We start from the raw sequence: 21,965 nt of genomic DNA, 5'->3' as shown, positions 1-21,965 counted from the left end.
GTATTCTACGTCTTGATTAAAAAATCATGAAATAAACTTATAATTTTATATGTAATAGTAAAGAAATTCAAATTATAATAATCATTCACATTCAACTATTGTATTATTAGATAATTGTTAAAATTGTAAATTATAAAATTGACTAGACGCGTAGTAGTACTTATTTACTTAATACTGTCACCTAACTAATTGATGCTCATTAAGTCAATTTTTTGATGTACTCTACATCTTGATTTAAAATATCATAAAATGAAATTTAGTTCGATATTGTAAAAAATTAAAATCATTAGAGTCATCCACATTCATTTATTTTAATACTATAAGATAATTTTTAAAATTGTAAAAAAATGAAAATGACTATATGCATAACTTTTTAGTACTACTATTAATCAATTAATTAATTGATGATCATTAAGTTGATTCCCTCATGTATTCTACATCTTGACACAAACATCACAAAAAAATTTAAAAATTTCATATGTAAAAATGAAATATAACTAAAATGATAGTAATAATCATATTCTATGTTGCCAATGTTGCCAAGTTTCTCCTACGCTGTTATTTTAAGTTTTCTGGGAGTGAACGACGAACGTTTAGTCATATGACGTCATTATTATTCTTTGACAATTAAGAATAGTGTATTATCCACTGAACCATGTTTTTCTTTTTATGTTTTACTGATTCGAATGTAAATGTTAATTATGAATAAGTGAATAATCTTAAGGAGGACATGCGATATAAATCATGTTTCATAAGATAATTAATGAAGGAATGGTATATATTTTTTAGTGACGATGAAAAAGAAATACTCCCTCCGTTTCTTTATAGTTGAGTCATTTTTCTATTTCGGGAAGTTTCTTTATAGTTGAGTCATTCTATATGGTAACATTTTTCTCTTTCTTACTTTATTCTCTCTACATTTTTCTCTCTTTTACTTTTTTATCTATTTATTTAACACATCCAATATTTCTTTCTAAAACTCTGTGCCGAAAAGTTTCGCTTCAACTATGGCGAAACGGAGAGAGTAACAAATTTAGTAATTTGAATAACACCATTATAACACTACAAGTAAAGTAAGCAACATCACAAGTAAAGTAAGCAAACTCTAAGCACTTTCACCGTCCCAAGTCAATTGAGTCGTAGTATTTCTTTTTAGGTTGTCCCAAGGTAGTTAAGATATTTCATTGTTAGTAAAAACTTTATCTTCGTACTCTACTCTATTTTCTTTTTTCTTACTTTATTTCTTCTATTACTTTACTCTTTCTATTTTAAACTTTAACGCATCAATTTCTTAATTCTTGTTCGTGCCCAAAAGAATTGTCACTATCTTAGTTCTTAGATGGATGAAGTAGTTTATTTTAATCGTTGTAGGAGCATTTGATCGTATCATAGCTAATAGTTGGCTCACATTAATAATGTGTATTGTCTTCTTGAAGAGAGAGACAAAGAGAGGATTGAGGTTCACGAGTCACGAGGGTGAGCGGAGATGTACACCGGGATATCAACTATCACGAACAACGACGGGGCGGTCGGAGGCGGAGGGAGTAAGGGAAGAAGGACCGATCTCTCTCTACGTTGGACTGCAATAATTTTTACTTCTTGGGTCGGCTGGGGATGTAAGAAGTGGGCTGGGGAATTATTATTTATTAAATCTTGGGCCAGTTTATTAGTGATTTCTGGAGTAGTTTAATGTTGGGGGCTGATTTATTAAATATGTAATGGATGGAAGAAGTAATTAATTCCTGAATTAATGCTGGACCAAGTATTATCAAATTATGTGTTCTACATTTTCTGAATAATTAATTTAAAATAGTTGGTGTTTTATACTCCCTCCGTCCCCTAAAAAAGAACACGCATTTTGTGGACTAAGGGAGTAAATGAATAAAGAGGGACACTCATGCGAACGTATGCTCACGAGAAGCGTAAATGGACGCGGCACTGGCAGTGCTGAGGGGTGAGATGGCGGCGGTCAAGGAGGGTTGGAGACGGTGGGGGAAGAAGAGGGGGAGAAGTAGTAGTTGCAGGGTTAATTGTGCAAATGCGAAATGTTAAGGAAAGTATGAGTCTCACTTAAATATATTAATTTTAAATTAAATGAGAGTGGAATAAGTTAGTAGAACGTGAGATTATATTACCATTTATAGTCTTAATGAACCAGAACTCCTGTTCGCGAACAGACTAAAAAAAAAAAAATGAGACACCTATTTACGGACAGATGGAGTACACCATCTAATTGGAAACTAGTAGGAGCTTGATGCTTTTTTCATTCTTCCTCAAAAAAAAATATTATGAATAATGTTTTCATTAGACAAGAATGAGTACAATTTGATGCTCTCGCTAATAAATCTATCATATATAGCGATTTCCTAGTTTTTGAGGAGAATAAAAATAAATACTTCATCTGTCCCTTATAATTTATCACCATTTGACCCGCCACGAATCTTAATAAATCTAATAGAAAGTGGATTGCAAAAGTTAGTCGAATGTAGGTCATACTTTTATATAGTTTTATATAATGTGAGTGATAATGAGTTGATAGAATGCGGGGTCTACTACCAAAAATGGTAAAAGTGAAAGGTGAAAAAATTTTAGGGACTGACAAAAATATAAATAAGTGTCAAATTTGTAGGGACAGATAGTACTAGTTTCCAAAAAAATTTCTTATCATTGACAATTTTATATTTATTGAGAATATGAAAGATAATAATTGTATATTAAATAAAAGTAAAATATATCGGCGGCGGAATGAATCGAAACCAATACTAAGTAGAATGAAAATAATCGACGAACATAAAAAAATAACAGAACTTGCTAATGAAATCTGATGAGAGAAGAATAGGCACACCAATCTTCCTTAATCCATCATTTGTGAATCACTTAGCTTATGGATTAGGCATAACTTTAGCTACCTTGCTCTTAACTTTGGTAATTCGTTGTACAATGTTCCATGCTTTCAAAAATGGGCGACATAAATCTTCCATGTCCACCTACATTAGCCAATGCACAATAATTAACGTAATGCTTTTAAAATTAAAGTGTATATTTAAGAAACATGTACCATGCCGGAAATGCCAATATGAATAAATACGAAATTTTTATGAAATAAGAATTTTCAATATTGATACCATTCCCAAATTCGATAAACACTATACCATATTTCATTATGTCTTACTCCCTCCGTCACCAAAAAATAGATAAACTTATAAATGGCTAGTATTTTAATGTATAATTGGTAAAGTAAGAGAGATGAAAAAAAAATAAGAGAAAGAGAGAGAGAGAAAAAGTAGTGGAATGAGTGTTAGTGGATTGTGAAGTTCATACTATTATATATGATGTGTAGGATTATTATTTGTCGTAAACTTTCTATATTGAAACTTAGTCTAATATTAGGGACGGCCCAAAATGATAAAATTAGTCTATTTTTTTGGGACAGACAATTCAGTATTTTTTCCACCTGTTGACAAAATGGATAGTACACCTAAGAATAAGCTATATATACATGAAATTATTACCCCTGAATCGCCAGTGAAACCCATCAATTCGTAACGTATAGCTACTCTTCTGATCCTCATACCATATGAATTGGGATCACGCCATTTGGTTTTCGTGATACGTTCATGCTCACGAGAATGAAGCTTCTTGTTATATATAAACCATAACAGAGCCTGCACAATAACAAAGTTTAGCTTTGTTAGTGAATAATAAAAATAATTAGGGGTGGGTCGATACGATATATCGTATCGAAAATGTTATATCGAGTTTCGTATCGAAAATATCGATATGAAAGAATTTCATATCGTTATCGTATCGAAAGTTTTGATATATCGAACTTTCGATATGGATAATATCAATATCGTTATCGTATCGATATTTCAATATATCGTAAGATCGATACGATATATCGAAATATAGTTATTGTATCGAATACCTATATATCAAAAAATATAATTTCAAAACTGAAAAATAGCACAAAAGTTAATAAAACTTCTACACAATAAAATAAATAGTATTCTTATTAGGGTTTCATATATATATTTTCTAAATATATGAATGAATTAAATGGATTTATATATATATTTATAATTTTAAATTTCAATATGTTTCGATATATTCGATATAAAACGATATATTGCGATATAAAGAAATTCATATCGTTATCGTATCGGAAACTTACGATATGATACCATATCGTATCGAAAATTACGATATACCAAAAATTCGATAATTTTTCGATATTTTTCAATACGATACGAGCGATATATCATTTTTTCGATATTTTTCCCTAGCCCTAAAAATAATAGTACAACAAAGATTAGAAAGTATACGTCAAACAAATCTGGTTCAACATCCGAAATAACAATGTCCGCGTCAGGGTTGGATGAGGAAGGTTTTGGTAACAGAAGGGGGCATCGTTTCTCTATTATAGACCGCTCTGCGAAGAATCGTTTATCCCCTACTTGAAAAAACAGGAAAGGATCAATTGGGGAGTGGTTGGCGTTGATAAAAACCCCAATGGTTGCCTTAATCGTTAGGGAATATCCTATTCCAATGTGAGAATCCATTTTGCGGCTAAGCCAATTAATAGCAGGAGATGTATGTCCACCTTCGACGGTAAACACACGCCTGTATAGGCCTCTTTTTTGGAATGAGGAAGTCTTGGCTGCGGGTGATAGAAATAGAAATGGATATGGATTTATAGTGTGGAAACTAAGGAGCAGCTCAGCTGTATGTGTAGTTTCAATGGCAAATGATGAAGAATAGTGGATGTAGGCATGTTGTGTAGCTCCATTCGGGTAGAATTTGATCTTGAATGAATGACCATTCGGGCCATCGAATGTCGGGCTTTCGAGGGCAACCCCGTGCGCAACATTCCGTTGCTCCTTGTAGTTTTGCACTGTCCATACGTAACTTACTTTTTCCAGTATTTTTCCATTATACACCTCCTTATTTCCCTCCTCTACCATTGATGCAGTAGATCAAAATCTGAGAAGCACAAAAAGGTTAAGGAAACTCACCACTCACAATGTAGCTTATTCTTTTTTAAAGCGATTTCGCATCCTCAACTGATTGGAATTCTGTTTCCGAGTTTAGTGCATTACATTTCTCATTGACATTGTCCCTTGGATTTCTTCTTTCTTTTTTTATTTATATCGTTTTTTAGTATTATTTTTTTACAATTTATTCTATTTTCGAAGATTTAGATCATAATATGGAAAATAGTTTTAGTTTTTAAGTGGATCGGACTGATTGATCGTTTTCCTGTTTATTTATATTTTACAATATATTCGATTTAGTTCAGAAAAAATGTGGGAAAAAATTTATTTTTTAAACTGGATTTGATTTATAGATACTAGAACTAGATAGATACGTCATACGAATACACTTTAAGCTAATACGTAATGGTACAGCCGGCAAATAAAATTACTTAATGATTCCGAAACGTCTACATGAGTTTTTTCGATTCTACAATTACGACGATTTTGGTCACCAAGAAAGTACTCCTATTTTATACTAGAACCAATGTGAATGGCGAATTAAAATACAAAAAATAAAGCATTGCATCCAACAACGAACACAATCAATAAGCGTTGTGTCCCTACCTTCTAATCCTTTTAGCTAGGATTATGGAGTAAATCGTTATGCACTCTCTTTGTATTCATCCACCAAGTTAATTTTCTGGAAGGTAAAATTTTGTGATTGTGATTTATGTTTGTAAAAAATTTATGAACAAGAAAAAAATTAAATAAATCAAAAACCGTGAATTTTTTATTTCTTGTAAGTGTAGCTCGTAATCCATTAAGCACTTCCCAAGAAGTTTTTTTTTTTTTTTTTGTATTTTCTACTTCTAATTTTTTTTTTTTAAATTCTGGAAAACTACCTTCAGCCCTCGCCAATCTAACGTTGTTGAGACTAAATTGTACAAAAATTAATGACGATGTGGAGGGGCTGAAATTTAATTCTATCGAGAAATAAGACATGGCTGGAGTAAAAAGTAGCAGTACAACTTTATAAGCTGTCAGGTACAACATATTTCTATAATTTTAAATTGATACTGTCACATTAATTTTTTTGTTATAGCGTAGAAACGATTTTACCTAAAATTAAACCTTATTTCCTTAATAAGTGGATAACGGTTTATTAAATATTTTTATTTCTCTTAGCAATTGAGAAAGTATATATTACTATGAAAAGTAGTTAAAAAAACTAATAAACTTTAATTTTTTTTATTAGCCTATCAAATTTTATTGAGATTTTTTTTTTCAACTATTAAGACTTATTTATAAAATTAAAATGGAAGCTAAGTGAATAATGAAAATCTAATTGTGAATATTAACAATGATATTTTCGAACTATTAATAATAAACAAACTCATCAGTTTTTTAATAGCCGAGAACAAATAGTATTTTATTGTCGTCACTTCATGGAAATAAACATACCTATAATATGAAATGGTTTTTTTTTTGGATAAGGCGCTCAAAAGTTCTATATAATACTCTCTTTGTCCCATAATAAGAGTATTTACAATAAATTCGGACTAATCATAGGCTAGCACTAGGCTAACCAAAAACGTTTCTGCCACACCATCAAGTAATTCCACATGCTGGTCATCAAGGATTTCCCACAACATAGCAATAGGCTAGCCAGCACACTAGCCTAGCAAATAAATTGACAAATACGATTAATTCATTTTAATTGTTGGTTTTTGTCAAATATTAAAAAAAATGAAGTGCAATGAGTTGTAAATATAGAGTATAAATAAAAAAAATTTAAAAAATATATTGGTTAGTCTATCACTCGCCGCGCAATAGACGGCAGCAATCGGCTAACGCCTATTGTCGGCGGATGAGAGCTCGTTCGTCTTCCTAAAGTCCGTCACTTTAACCTAACGCAATAGCGGACGTCTGCCACTCCCTTCTCGCTAGCCTATGGCTAGTCTGTGCTGACATCCCTTATTGTGGATGCTCTAAGAGTTACTATATTTTACCATTTTAGTTCGTCCCACAAAATGAAAGTTTTATTTCATTTTTTTTTATCATAAATGGTATAAGTAGGAGGATCTATGTATTTTAACATTGTAATTGTGACTTTTTTGTATGATAAGGAGTATATTATTTTTTCACATATAGTGTACTCATTTTGTCCATGAAATATTATCCATATTTGTTAGTATTTCAGTCTAGGGGGTCTATCCACAATATAATGTCTATATTTTTTTTTTCATTTTTGGTAATTAGACTTCAATTTCTACTAATCCATTACACTCATATTCTATTATAAAATAAATACATAGTATGTAAAAGTGGAACTTGCATTCTAACTTTTTTTCATCCTCTTCCCTTTAAATATATCAAAACCTTCACCAAATCAAAGTACATCTTTAAATCATGGATGAAGGGAAGGAGCATTAACTAAAAGAACCATACAAATATTTTTTTTTTCATCCGCCACACTTGCACATGCTTATCAATCTAGTTATTGATAATCTTTATTAACTACTAAGTACATCATTTTAAATTTTCTTTTGCTCAATTTTCCTTATATATGGAATGTTTAATAGTACGAATTAATAGTCAAACGTGGAAATTATTGAATGAACTTTCGAGTTCATTGTGATATTTTTCCCTTCAGCAATAAATATGAGTATTATTGTTATTATTAACACTTACAAGGTTTTAAGAACATGCAGAGCGCTGAGGTCATTTGAAACAAAAGGTGTACTCTTGATGATCGCATTGCATATTTGCATTTGAAGCTCTCGCTAATAAATCTATCAAATATATAGAGCCATTTCCAAATTTTTAAAGAGAACAAAAATAAACAGTTTCCAATCTTTTTTCTTATCGTCATTGACAACTATATCTTAATACTATGAAGATAATAATTGAAAATTTAATAATTTCACCTAATTGCTAAAAAATAAAGTAAAATTAAATATGTCGGCGCCGGTATGTAACGAAACCAAAACTCAATAGAATGAAAGTAATCAACGCTTAGCAGAACTTGCTAATGACTTAAAGTAGAAATAACTACTAAGTGTTTATGTAAATTTATTAATGAAATCTGATGAGAGAGGAATAGGCACACCAATCTTCCTTCAATCCATCATTTGTGAATCACTTAGCTTTTGGATCAGGCTTAACTTTAGCTACCTTACTGGTAATCCGCCGTACAGTGCTCCATGCTTTCAAAAATGGGCGATATAAATCTTCTAAATACACCTATATTAGCCAATACATAATAATCAACGTAACTAAAATTAAAATGTGAGTTACTGATTTTTTCTACTATCCTATTATTTGAAAATGCCCCTCCTATCATATATGGGCACTTTTGGACAAATCATGACAAAATTATTAAAGTAAACTCTTACTTTATTTTATCTACTTTATTCACTTTTTACTTTATTCTCTCTACCTTTTTTCTCTTTCTTACTTTTTTATCTATTTATTTAACACATTCAATATTCATTTCTTAAACTCCGTGCCGAAAAGTTCCGCCTCAACTATGAGGGAACGGAGGGAGTGTAAAATTATTACCTCTGCATTGTCAGCGAAACCGGGCAATTGGTAGCGTATAGATAGTGTCCTTATCTGCATGCGAAACGAATTGGGATCACGCCAGTTGGATTTTTGGATATCTTGTAGGTCACGAGAATGAACCTTCTTGTTATATATAAACCACAACAGAGCCTGAACATTGACAAAGTTTAGTAAATAGCAAAACTAATATATAGGAGTATATACAAGTGAGATTACGAGATTAGAGAGTATACGTCAAATAAATCTGGTTCAACATCCGAAATAACAATGTCGGCATCGGAATCGGCATTTAGTAGAAGAGCGGGACATCTTTTTTGTACTATAGACTGCTCTGCGAAGAATCGCATATAACCTACTTGAAAAAACAGGCAACGGTCAACTAGTGGGTCGTCGGTATTGGTAAAAACCCCAATTGTTGCCTTAATCTTGAGGGAATATCGCATCCCAATGCAAGCCTTCAGATATGGGGTAAACACATGTAGGCAGGGAGACGTATGTCCAGCTTGGACAGTAAGTACACGCCTATAAAAGCCTCTTTTATGAAATGAGGAAGTCTTGACGTTGGGTGAAAATGGATATGGATTTACTATCCGGAAACTAACAAGGAGCTCTGCTGTTTGCGTAGATTCAATGGCGAATGCCGCAAAATAGTCAATGTAGTCCTCTTGTGTAGCTCCAGATGGGTAGAATTTGATCTTGAATGAGTGACCATCCGGCCCCTCGAATGCCGGGCTTTCGAGGGCAACACCGTACCCAACATGCCGTTGCTCCTTGTAATTTTGTACCGACCATACGTAACTTACCGTTTGCACTATTTTGCCATTATAAACCTCCTCTGCCATTCATATAGTAGATCAAAAATCTGACAAGCACAAAAAGGTAATTAAGAATATAGCAATGTGTATGCAAAAAATTAAGGAAACTCACCAACTACAAGAGATACTTATCATCTCTTTTAAAGCCTTTCCTACGAGCAGATTTCGCATCCTCAACTAATTCTAATTCTGTTACCGAGTTTAGGGCTTTACATTTCTCATTGTTTGTTACTTTTCTACTTCTCATTTGCGGAGTATTATTTTGCTTATATAACTGACCCAACTTAGTTAGTGAAATGGGTTTCCAAAAAATTATAAAATACACAAATTTTATCAAATGCTTTGTCGCAGTATGACTCATTCCCTAAGATCGATATCTACAAATTTTGTAATTAAAATTTGAATGTATTTTGTAGGCAATTAGTTTAAAATTAGTACTTTCTCCATCCAAGGTGTGATTTTCTTCAAGAACACGGGACCGAACAAACGGCGAACAAGGACAAAAATTAATGGAAAATGAAGTACAAAGTTAATAGATTTCATTTTATAGAGCTAGCCTAGGCACCTTATGTCGACAATTAAAATTGTTGGACATTGAAACCGAGGAGTTTTGCATTGACGAAGACTAACCTCGGCACCTTATGTCGACAATTAAAATTGTTGGACATTGAAACCGAGGAGTTTTGCATTGAAGAAGACGAAGAAGATATGTTTGTGTAAGTATGTTGGCACTGTCTAACCTAAAAGCCTTTTGAAATCGTTATCTTATTAGAGCATCTCCAATGCAAATAGGTCAGCCATATATAGGCCAGCCATTCTCTCTCTCTGCCACGCCAGCAGCACTAAAAATCCACCTGCCACATCAGATTTAGGTCAGCCATAGGCCAGCCGCAATAAAAATAATTCAAAAAATACTACATTTACGGAATTAAAATTACGATTAAATTACGGATTAAATTTACGACACAGATACGGGAAAATTAACTCATTTCATTAAAAAAAAAGTACAAAGATTTAACAAAAAAAAATACATGATTTTTTTTTTTAAAAAAGGGCTTCCACACACGAGCCCCGCTACTCTCTACTCGGTCGCCGTCGCTGTCGTCCCCGCCGTCGCCGCCGCCACCCGGGGTATCTGAGCCCACGTCGGAACCCCCTAGCTGTGCCCTCGCGACATCCAAATCAACCCGCATGCTCTCAAGCATCGAGTGAAGAAACATCTTCTCCGTGGGGTCAGTGGCGGCCCTCCAATCTTGGAAGACCTTGTACATCTGCTCCCGCATTTTGTTACGCGAATAGAGAGTGTACTCGAGTGGGGCGGGTGGGAGGGCGGAGGACTGGACCTCATGGGGCGATATGGGGGATCCTCCCCTCGCAGCCCGTTGCGCCCGCTTTTGTCCAACCGGGCGAGGGCGACGAGCAATTGATGGAGGGGATGAAAACTCCTCAGCATCCGGGGAGGTCGTGGGATCCGCCGCTGCTGCCGGTATAGTTCGGTCTCGGCTTCTTCGGCCACTCAGCGTCGCACCCCGCACGGAACTTCTCGGAATCCTTCAAGCAACAAACTCCTTATACTTCCCCGCCAAGGGAAACCGACTCCTCGGCTATCCTCCCGGCGTCCTCCTCATTCCGCCCACTAGTGAGCTGACGGAGAGGGCGTTGGCGTACAACGCCGAAAAACGGCCGACCGCGGCCCCGATGCGCTCCCACCCCTTCCGGACCTCCTCCCCGCCTGAAGTCCTTCCCGTGCGGGCAAAGTGCCTTCTCGTAGGCAAACGCCTCTAATCTTCGCCCACATGTTGACGACTACGCTGGTTGTTCGCAACTGATCGTCGCACACCTCCAACCACCCCTTGGCCACCCCCGGCGTACTCATCCTCCGTCCACTTCCTCCGGCCGGGGGTGTCGTCAACAGCGGGCTGCGACGACTCGCCGACCGCCTTGGCCTTCCCCTTTGTCTTCTTCTTCTTCGCCGCGGCCCGCCCCGCTGGAACCGGAGTGTCCGGATCCCCGAGACCGATCCCCATGTCATGCAATGACAAAAGGTCATCGCCGATGAATCCTGCGTCTCTACCGGGTCGACGTGTGAGACGAAACCCAAAATCCGAGAGGCACGATAGACCGTGCCCCCCCCGTAAGTGACTCCCTGCATCCCGGATGCATACCCATCATCTGTTGCATCATCTCGCTGCTGCATCATCTTCTGCTGCATCTGGGGCATACCTCCCCACCCCCGCCCGCCGTCTGGCTTTGTCCGCCACCCAAGATACCCCACGGCATCCCCCCCCGCACTCCTCCGGCCATCATCCCCATCAGTGATTCCAGGGGGACGTTAAACCCTGGGCCCATCTGCCCGCCCATCTAGCCCCATCCAGCATTCCACCGTGGGAGTCTCGAGATCCACTCGTCGCTGGATTCGGACTCGTTGTTGTGATCCATCGCTCGATGATGCTCTTGTACAGAAATTTAGAGAGAGAAAAAACTCGTTAAAACAAGTGGTGCAAATGAAAATGAAACTAAAATCGCGTTTACAAAGGTTTTCAAAAAAAAAAAACGAAAATACGACGCTGACCGATCGGCACGCCACAATGGCAGCCAGCGCTTCGACTAGCCCACGCCGAAAATTTGGCCGATTTCCCACTCGCCTACTCCAATGGTTCGGCTAGCCGATCGGCTAGCGACGCGAATCGGCTAGCCGGTTTGCTAGCCGACATTGGAGATGCTCTTATTCCAATCAATTATTTGATGTAGTATATAACTTAATGATTCCAAAATGTCTACATTATTTTTTCGATTCTACAATTACAATGACATCGTCACCAACAAAAACTCCTCCTACATCATATAAAACCAATGTTAATGGCGGAAATGCAAAAAACAAAGCATTACATCCAAGAAGGAAAACGATCGAAAAACTAAAATAGTTAAACAAAGTAGGAAAAATGTCATCATTTCGTGTAAACTGTGAAGGATGTGCGCCAAAAAGTTGTAGCAAACACGTTAGGAATGTAGGAAATGAAAACGGCATCACTCTATTAACTCATTAAATATTTATTCCCACTTTGAGATGTTTTGAAAAATATATATTTGAAATTAATTATAAATCTATTGGTATTGATTTTATTGAGATTTTTTTTTTGGTACCATATCATATTTTTTGTCCAATTTTAAAAAACAATAGTACGTCAAACAATATTCAATATAATTTCCACCCAATTGACCACAACGTGCAGCCTTGATGGACTGTGTCACAAATACGCATTCCATTAAAACAACTCCGTTTCGAAAATATAAACGCCCACGCCCAAATCAATAGATTCACCGCGTCGATATCTCGGCCAAATCCTCATTTTCCGGCGAGATCGGAAGCTTAATTTCTCCTTCAGAAGGAAAGTTCAGAAGTGGTGATCGGATATCTTAATTGAAAACTAAATAATTTCCCCTAATTGCTAAGAAAAAAATAAAGTAAAATATGTGGGCTGCGGAATGTAACGAAACCAAACTTGAATAGATTGAGAGTAAATGTAATCTAATGATTTAAAGTAGAAATAACTACTGTACTATGTATTTATGTAAATTTATTAATGAAATCTGATGAGAGAAGAATAGGCACACCAATCTTTCTTCAATCCATCATTTGTGAATCACTTAGCTTTTGGATCAGGCTTAACAAAAATCTAATGATCACTTAGTCTCACTAATAAATCTATCGAACATAGCCATGTCCATGTTTTGAAGAGAACAAAAATAAATAATTCCCAATCTTGTTTCTTGTCACCATTGACAATTCTATATATATTCAGAATTACGAAAGATAATAATTGTAAATCAAATAATTTCACCTAATTGCTAAGAAAAAATAAAGTGAAATATGTCAACGGCGTAATGTATCGCAACCGAAACTCAATAGAATGAAAGTAATCAACAACGCCTAACAGAAAAAATGAAGTAGCTCTCTCTACTAAGTATTTTTGTAAATTTATTAATAAAATCTGATCACACCAATCTTCCTTCAATAATCCATCATTTGTGAATCACTTGCTTATGGATCAGACATAATTTTATCTACCTTGCTCTTAACTTTGGTAATCTTCCGTAAAGTGTTCCATGCTTTCAAGAATGGGCGATATAAATCTTCCAATTTCACCTATATTAGCCAATAGACAATAATCAACATAAATGCTGTTAAAATTTAGGTGTAAATTATCGATTGTATGTTCTATCATATTATTTGAAATGTGGTACACGATAAATGCCAATATGAATAAATATGAAATTTTTACTTAAATTTTGGTATGGAAAATTTCAATATAATATAGAGAGCATCCCTAAATTCAATAAACATTATACAATATTCTAGTGGTATTAAAATACCGTGGGAAATACAGTTTTATTAGTACTACTAATATTTTTTTTATAGCTAAATCAGTATTTTCCTACTTGTAGACAAAAGAGATAATACACCCAAGAACAAGCTATATATATATATATATAGAGATGTATATATATAGTAAGTATGAAATTATTACCAACGAATAGTCAGCGAAACCGGGCAATTCATAGAGTATAGCTACTTTCCTGATCCTCGTGCGAAACGAATTGGGATCACGCCTGTTGGAGTTTAGGATAAATTGTCGGTCCCAAGAATGAAGCCTCCTGTTATATATGAACCATAACAGAGCCTGCATATATAGACAAAGCTTAACTTGTAAACTGTTCCATAGTAGTAGAATCATTTTGCCATTTTGGTACATTCTAGAGTAGTGGAGTTATTTCTCTTTTTAGTAAAAGTAAATGCATTTCTTCTCACTTAGCTTCCTCTCTCTCACTTTATTCTATCTTCAAATCTCTACTTTTTCCATTTTCTTTTTATTTTTTCTTTACCTAACCCATGTAAAATAACTCAATTTTTTTTAAATCTCGTGCCAAAAAGAAACGCATCTACTACTATGGAACGGATGGAGTATAGTAAATAGTAGTAAAACTAATAAGTACAAGTGAGATTATAAAGCATACCGCAAATATATATGAATCAACATGCCGAATTACAATGTCGCCATCGGCATGGTGATTTGATAGAAGAGCCGGGCATCGTTTTTCTATTATAGACCGCTCTGCGAAGAATCGTTGATCATATACTCGAAAAAACAGGAAAGGATCAGTTGGCGGGCTGATGGTATCGATAAAAACCCCAATGGTTGCCTTAATCTTTAGGGAATATCCTATCAAGGGTTCAATACTGGCTCTAAACATAAGAAGAGTGGGAGACGTATGTCCAGCTTGGACAGTAAACACACGTCTAAACATTTGTCTTTGATCAAATGAGGAAACCTTGTCGGTGTGTGTTATACCATATGGATCCATAGCCCGGAAAGCCAGAACCAACTGAGCTGTTTGTGTAGTTTCGATGGCGAGTGATGCACGGTTGTCAATGTAGTCGGGTAGCGTAGCTCCTCCCGGGTAGAATTTGATCTTGAACGAATGGCCATTCGGCCCGGGAAATCGAGGGCTCTCGAGTGCTTCCCCGTACCCTTGAGTCTTATACCCCTTGTAATTTTGCACCTGCCAGTCGTAATTTATCTTTACCAGTGTTTTGGCATTATGCAAATCTTCTGCCATTGATCAAAACCTGAGAAGCAGAAAAAGGTAATAATCATCAATTCACTAGCTACAATAAATTAAGCACCATGTGTGCAGGAAGCAAGACGAAACTCACCAACTACAAGAGAGAATTGAAGCAAAACAATTAAGGAAACTCACCAACTACAAGAGAGAAGCAGCAATGTACTTATTCTTTTATAAACCGATTCCTACGAGCAGATTTCGCATCCTCAACAGATTAGAATTCTGTTACCGAGTTTAGGGCTTTACATTTCTCATTGTTTGTTGCTTACAATATAGGAGTATTCTGTTTTGGAGTGTAACTAAACATCTAAGAAAATTAACACTAAACTGACCCAAGTTAGTTAGTGAAATGGTTTCCAAAAATTAAAAAATACACAAATATTATCAAATGCTTAGTCGCAGTATGACTCATCCCTAGAGTTGTCAACTGGGCTGGATTGGCCCAACCCATCAGCGAAACGAAGCGGGTCTGGGCTGGGCTCATCAGTTGAGATGGGCTCCAATTGGGCCATCTTGAGGATGACAAAAATAAAGAAGAATGATAATTTTAAAATAATATCAGATTTAGTACATAACTGAAATAATATTAAATTTAAAATATTAAAAGTGTAAACAAACCAAATTGCCCAAATCCTCCAAAACCCCCCAAAAGGGTATGTTCGACCGAAAACAATGGAAAAGGACCATTTTTTAGATAAACCCTTAGTCCAGGGATATCTGGGCGATATTTTTAATACACAGAGCCAATGGACAAAATAAAACATTAAAATCATAGTCCAGGGACCATTTTTATAGTTCACCCGACCATTTATATATTTTGACTGTACTGTAAGATGTACGCATCTCTCATGATTTTGACCTCTTTAACTATCTCAATTTGCGTTTATAAATTATAATCCATGCCCAAAATTAGTTATGCTTATAAATAATCCATGAAAAAAATGTCTTCACAGTAGTAGTATGGACCATTATACTTCCACTTTGCTATTAGATTATATATTGTACTGTATTACATAAACCACACATATATTTATGACAGAGTAATGCATCATTTACTCTTCAATAAAACTTATTAAAAATCATATATATACAAGGAAAAATTGCAAATTAAATCACAATTTTGGGTATATTTTTGGTCAAGTCCAAAACTAAAATCACAATTTTTGTACATTTCTCAACTGTCCCATACAATTAACATTTTAATGAAATTTGTTGTGACTTTTATACTTTTCGTTATTATACATTTACCAATTAATAATAATCATCTAAAAATCGATCATCATGATATAGAACAATACTAAACTAATCTGGAAGTTAACCAAAAATTATGATTTAAATGACAAATGTTATTAAAAATTTTACTTGTATAGTACAATTTAAATATATACAAAAGTATTGATTTAATTAGCTATTTTTATAAATTACGAGATTACCAGAAGTCAGCCAAAAATTATGATTTAAAAAGCAATTTTCTCTATATACGAGTATTATATATGAAATGATGATATTATATATTGCCCATCAACCACATAATCACCATACACCCAACAAGTTAATCATATAAATTACTAACAATGAAATTCAAATAAAAATCAGGCCGATCCCTTCCGAATCATGCCGACGACAGACAGCGCCACGGCCCCGATTTGGAAGGCGTCCGCGTTCCTCTTCGTGAGGGGCGAAACGGCGCCGTTTCCCCCCTCCGCGAACGCGTCCTCGCACGTGGTGGCGGCGTCCATGACGGAGCTGATCCGGACGTTGGCGTCGTCGAAGCGGCGGGCGTTGAAGTCCTTCATGGCCTGCTTGACGGTGGAGATGGCGTCGGAGTAGAGGTCGAGGCAGTCGCCGAGGCACTGCCTCGCGTAGGGGTCCCACCGCCGCCCGCTCTTCAGCAGCTGCTTGATGTGGCAGCGCGTGTCCGTCACGTTGTAGCGGAGGGCGCGTATGGCGATGGTGGCCAGGCCCCGGGTCGACGCGCACTGGCTGGCGGGGGCGGCCTGCAGCGAGGTGGCGCAGAAGCCGAACTTGATGTTCGGGCTGTCGGCCGACATGGCCTTGCAGGTGGTGTTGATGAGGCTCTGTGGTGAGGAGAGGTGGATTGTGATGGAGAGGGAGAAGATGAGGAGCCATGGATGTTTCATTGTCTTCTTCTTTGGCTTGCTTGTATTATGGTACAAGGTGTGTTGTGAGGAATAATGGTGTTTAATGTTTATATATAGGTGGTTAGTTGGTTGAAAAAGGTTAGTTTGGGCTTTACTTCTTTTTTTTTGAATTATGAGTTGAGTAATTACGTGTTTGATTAGGAGGGAATGTGATCATGATGATGTTGTTGTAAAGTATAAGCATTATGTGGGATAGGATCAAGTCAATTTGGTTCGGATCGTGCTAGTGTTTTTGCATTTTTATCAGCATGGGTACTAAAAGGCATCTTTAGCTACTGCTAACCAGGGACGGATGCAGAAATTTATTACATTAGGAGCTATATATTCTAAATTTTGATGAGAAGATAATTTTCATTCTATATGTTGTTGTTTTAATAGGGGCTTTTGTACTGACAAAAATATGCTATAATACAATCAAAATAATAAAAAAAAAATAGTTTGGAAGGGCTTAAACCCCTCCTTAGTCACATGTGTGTCCACTATACTAAGCACATTCCAAGCACCTAACTAGCACCAATTGATACTCCCTCCATTTACCAATATAAGGCAAGTCTGGCTGGGCACAGATTTTAAGAAATGTGGTCGATAGTAAATAAAAAGAGTCGATGAAAGGTAAATCCTACTTTTATAACTATATAGCTTGAAATATGAGTGAGATAAAATTAGTTTGAAGTGGAATCTATTGCCAAAAGTTAAAAATTAATAAGACATTTATTGGTGACCGAACGAAAATAGCAAAACACGATTATTACTGGTGGAGGAGGGAGCATTAGCAACCACTAACTCAACGCAAATGATCAGGAGCAAGAGCATACAAAGATCAGAGTCCAAGTAGTGGAAAAATTCAGGGAACCGATGTACACAAGATTTTGCCTCCCTTTTACACATTAAATTGTAATTTTATTAGAAAATACATTAAACTCATCTAGGAATGGAATTGAACAAAAATGGAAATAATCTCAGAATTTATGTATTTTAATCATTTACTCCTTTCGTCTCAAGATATTAGAGCTCTTTCTTTTGGGCACAGGAATTTTAAGATGTTGTTTAGTGATGTAAGTGGAGTTGGTAGTAAAATAAACTTTTACCATAAATAGAAATGGCCCAAGTATGTTGACACAACCCAAAAGGGAACAAGGGTCTAATATCTTGAGACGGAGGGAGTATAATAATCAGATGAATTACAGCAATGTACTATATGTGCAAGTGTAAGAGCGTTGTCGTGCGGTTGAGAGTATCTGTCCGAATTCGATTGCATGCTTTGTCGTTAAACTTCGTTTTGCTGCTGATGCTGACTACTCATTCTTATTTCTTCCCAATAATTTGATTAGAACCCCTAATTAACCAAATCAGATTCTTGTTAAGAAATCCCATTAACCACGTGGGGCAATCACAATTATCCAAACAAAAAATCAGAGACAGCGACACACATCGTCCTATAAAATCTGATACAGTATTTCTTTTAGAAAATCTCCAATTTGTTCCAATGTCCAACGTGGCCTAAGGAGATTCATAGAACAAATTAAAACTGGTTGAATTTATTCAATAAAAAATCAGCATACAACAACTTACTCATTTGATTTATTAGGTTTTTGTATATATGTTTCGATTAAGTCCCACTTGCATCATCATCACCTCATTTACAAATTTGGGCCCTCGTAATTTCTTGCTTATACGCATCATCATCATCATCAATAGTCAAAAATGCAGTTAGCACTATGTTTCTCCATGCCTTAAGCTATAGGTATGGGGCTCATCTTACGTAAAGAAATCATGGGAGTTCGATTAAACAAATACGCGCGATTGAAAAGGAACAAAGCTTAGCTAACACAAGAAAAATGCTATTGTCAAGAATCGGACGCAGAAATGTCGTTACCAACCATTTTCGCATAATTAAGCCAAACAGCATAATACGATGCCTATTAACAATAACCGAAATCATCCATTGCTTCACCACTATAACATGCCAAATCTGTTTCATCGAGTTTTCTTAATTCAACCTAAACACATAAACCTATTGTACTTGGATTCACTCACAATTCTTCCAAGAATAGTAAATATCAATCCCTGTCTAAGTATTGTTCCATGTTAAAAAGTTCGACAGAATGTTCAAAAAACCAATATAATACTGTAGTCTCCCTTGAGAACTAACCTCTGAACTTCACTTGTGATTCTCCGTTGTCCAGCAGACAGGGCACTTACATATTACAGCAAAGAGACCGCCCTTAGTGCAGGTGAATTTCAGTTGATACTATTGCTAGTTTCCTTTTACTCCAACTCCTCCTCCTCACCACCACTACTGTCTCCAAACATCACAGCCATTTTCATTGCCAGCTTTGCAGCCATCTCCCTCCTCTGGAAATCAGGCATCAGCCTCAAGCCATTGCGCACGTTACCAATTTCAGCCATTAGCATTTCCAAATCTTCAAACTCATAAGTTTTATCATCATTAAGCTCTGATGTTGGGTCTGCTTCAAATGCCTTCTCATGGTCAAGGTCCTTGGGCAACTGAGAGGCTGATGTTGACGGCTGGTTCTCTTCTCTGATGGATTTATCTTCACTTTCTCTACCTGAAGCATCAGGGACCTTTTCCATAGGCATCGCACTTCCTGAGGTAGAAACGGGACCATCTGCAGACATCCATCCTATATCATCCCATGGTTCTGCTGAAGCAGAAGATAATACTTCATATTCAGGTTCATAATCAGATTCTTCTTCTTCGGACAACTCTGAAGAAAGATCAAAGGCATTCAGTATAGTCCCTAGTAACATTCACATAAATAAATATTGAAGACTTAAACCTAACAAACAGGGATCTCTACCTTCTTGCTCAGGCAATGAAGGCTCGTTTATCCTGTCACCAGATTTCAACAACATTCCAGGCCACATATGAGCAGAGAGAGCACCATAAAGTCTATCAACACCCTGTGAATCACCATCAATAGAGAGACCTGTAATGCAATGAAATTTTACAGTAAAGCATTAGCATCTCCATGCAAACTTAAATGAGATGGTAGTGATGGACAGGTTTTTAGTTCAGGCACACTGCACTTCGTAAAAGAAACATCTTAAAAGAATACCACTGATAGGAAAAACAAAAACAATGTTATGCTATTGTGTAAAAGGTCAAGGTCAAGAGAGGGGAAAAAAAAGCAGATCAAATCAAGTGAGCAAAAACCAAGCAAGAATGATAAGAATATACTCAAGATAAGGAGCATGCTTAGTAGAGGTTCTTACATTGATCAAAATCAGCATTCGATGCACAAGCTTCAACATATTCAATATTGTGTTCCAGACACCACTCTATGCAAGATATCTTAAATCCTAAGGATGGCTCTTCATTTCCCAATAAACTACTTCCTTCAGTCTCAGATATACCATAATCAGAGAAGTCCAGATGAGAATTGACAGAGGATTCACCAAGCTTCATCAAGTGTCTCTTGTACTCTACATGTGATGGATGTCCAGGAAGAAGATCCACCTTGTTACCAATGCACAGCAATATTTCAAACTTCTGGATGTCAGTGCGTGAAACCCATTCTTTTAGAGCAACTAGTGTCGTGAGCTGCATATCACAAAATGAAGATATTGGCCATCATGTGGCATGATCAGACTATTAAAGACGGAACAGATAGTTATGAAAAATAGAGAGTCCATTCTAAAGCCACATAAACAAACAAATGGTTATGCATAACAAAACTGAGTAAAAGGAATAGGCTTACATCACTAGTGTCAAAGACCATAACCAAGGCAACTATTCGATTCACGTCAGGAAAGCTTGTAATAGATAACTCATCAGAAAGATTAGCTATCCATACTGCAACATCTGCTGTGTAATACTTTGTGTTGATCGTCCACCTGATAAGGAATCACATTCAGGTTTACACTTAAATGCTTATGAACTACTCCCTTTGTCCCATTAGAAATGAAACGTTTTCCTTTTTACTTTGTCCCATTAAAAATGAAACGTTTCTAAAAATGGAAACAATACTCTCTAATTTTCCTTCCGTCTTACTTTACTCTCTCTTCATTAACTTACAAAACAACACTACCTAAAATCCTGTGTCGAAAAGTAAATGTTGCATATTTAATGGGACGGAGGGAGTACTATGAGAGAGAGATCATCACTGGGAAATTGGCCTCTCGGAACTTACCCATTGACGGATAACTCAAGTGATGTATCTGCGTCATCATCAAAATCCACCTTAAGTAGTCCTACATTCGATTACAAAATTTAGTTTCCTTTCATAATGTCTAACATAAATACTGCACAAAATTCACCTCCGAAATAGGCAATCAAGTTCATAGCAGGAAGATAGTAATCAGGAATTTGAAAAAGAGGCATTCTTAACTAAGTATTGAATCTCAAGGAAGTGATAAAAAGACATAATCTTCGTCAAATAATATTTGTTAAAAAAACAAATAAAAATCGCACTTTTTTTACTGACGAACAAAGGTCCTATTTTTTTGCTACACACAGTGAGACTGAGAATCAAGCGATCACTGGTCGCAGTCAGCTGAGCCCTTGAATCATTACTTCGCATAACACATCTCTAAATCCCCAATTCAAACTCTATCCTATAAATAATCTACGGCATTCTTGAATTCAGAGTGAGAGAAAGAAGGTCTTACTTGAGAGCAGTGTCCGTTTGCCAACGTTGGGGGATCCGACTACGAAGATCGCAGGTCGTTTCTCTAGTGATTCTCGATCCATTTACTTAAAACGCTTGTGATTTGGCTGAATTAGGGTTTTGCACTACACTTAAATTGGGGGAGAAGTCGTCAACATTGACCGATCTTCTTTATTCCTTTACCTTAATACA

At 36.2% G+C, this 21,965-nt stretch overlaps 5 protein-coding genes across 6 annotated transcripts; all 5 read right to left on the bottom strand.

Annotated features, from left to right (window-relative positions):
- Positions 1 to 2,747: 2,747 nt before the first annotated feature.
- Positions 2,748 to 4,976, bottom strand: LOC125207006. Its single transcript, XM_048106218.1, has 3 exons — positions 4,326 to 4,976; positions 3,513 to 3,665; positions 2,748 to 2,987 (listed from the first exon to the last, which is right to left on the bottom strand). Exons 1-3 carry the CDS (start codon positions 4,962 to 4,964, stop codon positions 2,883 to 2,885), a joined length of 897 nt encoding a protein of 298 aa, XP_047962175.1. The 5' UTR covers positions 4,965 to 4,976; the 3' UTR covers positions 2,748 to 2,882.
- A 3,100-nt stretch (positions 4,977 to 8,076) lies between these two features.
- On the bottom strand, positions 8,077 to 9,389 carry LOC125210512. The gene is made up of 3 exons (XM_048110060.1): positions 8,774 to 9,389; positions 8,538 to 8,690; positions 8,077 to 8,219 (listed from the first exon to the last, which is right to left on the bottom strand). Exons 1-3 carry the CDS (start codon positions 9,380 to 9,382, stop codon positions 8,115 to 8,117), a joined length of 867 nt encoding a protein of 288 aa, XP_047966017.1. The 5' UTR covers positions 9,383 to 9,389; the 3' UTR covers positions 8,077 to 8,114.
- A 3,815-nt stretch (positions 9,390 to 13,204) lies between these two features.
- LOC125205971 lies at positions 13,205 to 15,127 on the bottom strand. 2 transcript variants are annotated; one of them, XM_048105219.1, is made up of 4 exons: positions 15,116 to 15,127; positions 14,372 to 14,984; positions 13,885 to 14,037; positions 13,205 to 13,502 (listed from the first exon to the last, which is right to left on the bottom strand). In XM_048105219.1, exons 2-4 carry the CDS (start codon positions 14,972 to 14,974, stop codon positions 13,398 to 13,400), a joined length of 861 nt encoding a protein of 286 aa, XP_047961176.1. In that variant the 5' UTR covers positions 14,975 to 14,984; positions 15,116 to 15,127; the 3' UTR covers positions 13,205 to 13,397. The 2 variants fall into 2 exon arrangements, with proteins under 2 accessions (XP_047961176.1, XP_047961169.1); XM_048105212.1 differs by having other exon boundaries at positions 15,072 to 15,119.
- Positions 15,128 to 16,470: 1,343 nt separating this feature from the next.
- On the bottom strand, positions 16,471 to 17,152 carry LOC125202449 (putative invertase inhibitor). The gene has a single exon (XM_048100842.1). It carries the CDS (start codon positions 17,119 to 17,121, stop codon positions 16,573 to 16,575), a length of 549 nt encoding a protein of 182 aa, XP_047956799.1. The 5' UTR covers positions 17,122 to 17,152; the 3' UTR covers positions 16,471 to 16,572.
- Positions 17,153 to 19,011: 1,859 nt separating this feature from the next.
- On the bottom strand, positions 19,012 to 21,915 carry LOC125214709. Its single transcript, XM_048115843.1, has 6 exons — positions 21,775 to 21,915; positions 21,297 to 21,357; positions 20,865 to 21,000; positions 20,380 to 20,707; positions 19,965 to 20,093; positions 19,012 to 19,871 (listed from the first exon to the last, which is right to left on the bottom strand). The coding sequence occupies exons 1-6, from the start codon at positions 21,854 to 21,856 to the stop codon at positions 19,411 to 19,413; spliced, it is 1,197 nt and encodes a 398-aa protein (XP_047971800.1). The 5' UTR covers positions 21,857 to 21,915; the 3' UTR covers positions 19,012 to 19,410.
- Between the last annotated feature and the right edge of the window lie 50 nt (positions 21,916 to 21,965).

Source organism: Salvia hispanica, chromosome 1 (assembly GCF_023119035.1).
Source record: "Salvia hispanica cultivar TCC Black 2014 chromosome 1, UniMelb_Shisp_WGS_1.0, whole genome shotgun sequence".
In the NCBI taxonomy this organism is placed as follows: domain Eukaryota; kingdom Viridiplantae; phylum Streptophyta; class Magnoliopsida; order Lamiales; family Lamiaceae; genus Salvia; species Salvia hispanica.
Note: the sequence above shows the minus strand (reverse complement) of the source record. Positions and strands in the feature narration are given on the sequence as shown.

Bases quoted from the DNA above. Each gene is read 5' to 3' on its own strand.
- LOC125207006 (XM_048106218.1), bottom strand. From the start codon at position 4,964: ATGGTAGAGGAGGGAAATAAGGAGGTGTATAATGGAAAAATACTGGAA. The intron at 3,666-4,325 runs GTATACTTTCTA...GTTATTGTGCAG, and splicing joins TTGAACCAGATTTGTTTGAC to GCTCTGTTATGGTTTATATA. The intron at 2,988-3,512 runs GTAATAATTTCA...TGGCTAATGTAG, and splicing joins GTTTCACTGGCGATTCAGGG to GTGGACATGGAAGATTTATG.
- LOC125210512 (XM_048110060.1), bottom strand. From the start codon at position 9,382: ATGGCAGAGGAGGTTTATAATGGCAAAATAGTGCAAACGGTAAGTTAC. The intron at 8,691-8,773 runs GTATACTCTCTA...GTCAATGTTCAG, and splicing joins TTGAACCAGATTTATTTGAC to GCTCTGTTGTGGTTTATATA. The intron at 8,220-8,537 runs GTAATAATTTTA...TGGCTAATATAG, and splicing joins GTTTCGCTGACAATGCAGAG to GTGTATTTAGAAGATTTATA.
- LOC125205971 (XM_048105219.1), bottom strand. From the start codon at position 14,974: ATGGCAGAAGATTTGCATAATGCCAAAACACTGGTAAAGATAAATTAC. The intron at 14,038-14,371 runs GTATGCTTTATA...CTATATATGCAG, and splicing joins TTGATTCATATATATTTGCG to GCTCTGTTATGGTTCATATA. The intron at 13,503-13,884 runs GTAATAATTTCA...TGGCTAATATAG, and splicing joins GTTTCGCTGACTATTCGTTG to GTGAAATTGGAAGATTTATA.
- LOC125202449 (XM_048100842.1), bottom strand. From the start codon at position 17,121: ATGAAACATCCATGGCTCCTCATCTTCTCCCTCTCCATCACAATCCAC.
- LOC125214709 (XM_048115843.1), bottom strand. From the start codon at position 21,856: ATGGATCGAGAATCACTAGAGAAACGACCTGCGATCTTCGTAGTCGGA. The intron at 21,358-21,774 runs GTAAGACCTTCT...AATCGAATGTAG, and splicing joins CAAACGGACACTGCTCTCAA to GACTACTTAAGGTGGATTTT. The intron at 20,094-20,379 runs GTAAGAACCTCT...ATTGCATTACAG, and splicing joins GAATGCTGATTTTGATCAAT to GTCTCTCTATTGATGGTGAT.